This window comes from Colletotrichum scovillei, assembly GCF_011075155.1.
Source record: "Colletotrichum scovillei strain TJNH1 chromosome Unknown Contig00009, whole genome shotgun sequence".
NCBI lineage: Eukaryota > Fungi > Ascomycota > Sordariomycetes > Glomerellales > Glomerellaceae > Colletotrichum > Colletotrichum scovillei.
In genome coordinates this window covers 2,572,233-2,575,137 of record NW_023336267.1, presented here as the reverse complement: position 1 = coordinate 2,575,137, position 2,905 = coordinate 2,572,233, and the positions used below count along the sequence as shown (strand labels likewise).

General features: G+C 52.6%; 1 protein-coding gene across 1 annotated transcript; it reads right to left on the bottom strand.

Moving 5' to 3' along the window:
• Positions 1–892: 892 nt before the first annotated feature.
• HER10_EVM0007180 (uncharacterized protein) lies at positions 893–2,204 on the bottom strand (the record flags this gene model as incomplete). The annotated part of the gene is made up of 4 exons (XM_035476745.1): positions 893–1,657; positions 1,714–1,863; positions 1,929–2,002; positions 2,057–2,204. 4 exons carry the CDS (start codon positions 2,202–2,204, stop codon positions 893–895), a joined length of 1,137 nt encoding a protein of 378 aa, XP_035329576.1.
• Positions 2,205–2,905: the final 701 nt, after the last annotated feature.

The window sequence follows — 2,905 nt, the reverse complement described above, 5'->3', positions numbered from 1 at the left end:
AGCGAGAAAGCTTCTCCGATCGATCGCTCGAGTCCATCCCGCTGGAGCGAGACCCCCGTCCGACGTCACGAAGGACGGGTTGTTGCTTTGTGATGGTCAGCTCTCGAGCTTTCCCAAGCATATCTTCCGTGGCAATTTTCCGGCCTCCGTCATGATCGGGAGGGTTACAGATCTTGGATAGAACCGAAAGTTTGGTTGGAACAGTTGGGCCGCGAAGTTGGTCAACTGATGGAGCAAGCCGTAGTTTGTGGGTCTCGATCTCGACGATGGTGACAGGGTGTATCCTTGGTTTGTCTGCTACCAGCCATCGATCATCAGGAACACCACGCTCTCCGCCGGCGTGGGAATCCTGCCATTTCCCAAAGTGACGCGCAGGAGACCGGATGGTCTGTGAGTTCGAACGAAAATTTGTTGGCGCTTGTAATCCGTCGCTCTTAGCGGCGACCCCGCATGGTGTGCGCACCACACTCTTACAACGGGCGCGATCTCGGTCTGACGGGCTCGTGCCGACATCGTCGTCTGCGATACCATCCAGGCCGAACCAATTACTGCTATAGAGAGGATGATTTTTGCAGTCGCGCTTCATGGAGTCGCCACAAGCCATGCCTGGTGACCTTTCGACGCCGATGCTCCGCGCATGGGGACTCTGTCTTTGAATATCGGGCCCTGGAGTAGCGGTATCAAGTCCGAACCAGTCGTGGCCGCGTTGGGACTTTGGTGTTCTGGTTTGCTTGGGGGAACTAACATCGCTTTGCCTACGAGGGACGGCATCTGTCTCGTGAGATAGGAGTCGGTTTGCGCGAGATGGCACAGCAGCATGGTCGACAAAGATCCGCCGATGGTCTAGTCCACCATCAAAGCCAAGTTGAGGCGTGAATGGGCCACGAAACTCCTAGTGAGGGCCCATCACTCCCTGCACGGCAGCATCCGCCAGCAATTTTCTGGCCTTGATATCCGCTGTGGGCATCATCTCGTGAGACATCGACAACGGCAGAGGCTGATTGTCGGCTATCAAAGAAAATTTCCTAGCGAAAATAGCATGCGGCGCCACGCAGCCTTCGGGCAGCGGCACAGGCTTTGGATCAGGAGATTCCCGAAAGGAGAGAACGGTCTCTAGTCCAAACATGTTGGTGAACCAACTGAGGCGTTTGCTCTTAGGCGCCGGTCCTCCGCCATCTAGAGACATCAAAGTGTCTCTTCTCTTTCTAAGCGCGCGAAGGAGAGACAGAGATCTTCTGAGGTCTGATCTGTCCACGGGGATATCATCGTCATCTGGACTGACGTTCAAGTCTCTTATCCCCACCCCTTGGTGATTTGAAGTAGCCGGGATTACTTCTTCTTCTTTGATAAACCTGCCAGCCCTCTTGGTGCCAAGCTGCCATTGCATTTCATGCAGCTCCTTGGGGTTGGGACTGCGAAAAGCACAGGTGCCACCCTCACGGGTGGAAACGTACATGGTATGGTCAATCATCCAAGCTTTGCGACTGCGTATGCAACTGGGCTCGTTCGAGCTCACGCTGATCGACGGGTAATAGTCTGAAAGTCTGGTAGGATATCGATGCGGATGCTGCTGACGCCATCGCACGAGACTAGCTGTGGGCCGAATAGACGAGGTGATTGTACTCATATGAGGTATATGGGGCAACTCAAGGTTGGACTGCCGTGTTGACGTTAGTAAATATGGATGGCAGTGAATTTGCGCTGCCAGCTTACATGTCGATTGAGATGATCATGCTTCCAGCGTTGGAACTCGGCACCAGAATCATCAGAATATTGGCAGTCAATTTCGATCAACTCGTATAGCACACCACCAGCTAGATCCAAATTTTCGTCTCCGAGATGCTCGCGCAGAACCAGAAACACCTGCCATGGAAGGCGTGAGCTACGCATCAGTATTGCCAGAGTAAAGCGAAGAGGTCCTCACTCACAAGTTGAACACCGTCCCGGTATTGATAGTTCCGGGGTATGTGTGCACAGTATCTTACGAGGACGTTGCGACACTCTGCGCATACCTTAGTAAATACCCATTGTACTGTGTTAACCAAAGTCAACCTACTCCCTTCATCATACCCGTTCCGCGACAGAGTGTCCTGGGCAAACTCATTTTCCATCTTGGCAAGCCTTCGCCGCCATTCCTCATCATCGGCTTGTGCAGCTGTCTGAATAGACTCAACCCAGGCTTGAAGGCTCAACCGGTTCCGCATTGTTCTAGGGCTCTCCGGAGTAGCCAGAATGGTTGGCAGTGGTCAGACGGTTTAGACACGGCGATGTGCGTTTCGTGGCGGGGTATTCGTCAAAGCGGGATGCGACTTTGTCTACTACTTGCTCTATGCCATGGCGGCATATAGCTGCGCGTAGGAAGACGTTCTTGTCGTCGTCGTAGCAATCGACTGTATTATTGGCGCTGCACTAATGTAGATTCTTGGGTCCTTGGCAAGTCTTGGGAAAGAAAACAAGAAAGGCAAGCTATAGAGACACGAGATGTAAGATCCCCCGCTGCCTTCGCATGTGGACGAAGACGTGGAAATCAGGTCAACGCAGAAATCAAAGAGAAGGCAAGTGTGGTTGCCATCATTAGGCAAGTACGTAAGGTAAGGTAGGCAGTCGAGGAAAGTACACATCTTTTCCAAAGTTGGAAGGCGCAAGTATCCCGCCCTCTGTCCCCAAGTTGTCGGCGATACACTGAGATGGAAGGTTCATCCGGGTAGGAAATCATCTCATCTGACCTGGTTGTAATGTTCCATAATATCGGGTACTGCGTGCATCTTAATTGTTGAGCAGGCTTTTGTCCTTGATGTGGCAGGTCACTCGACCAGCTGTGCGACTCTCAGGCCTGATCCCTCAGATTGTACCTTATGCGGTGCTCTCTCAGCATGCCTGTTGCTGGCTAAACCAAACATTGCTC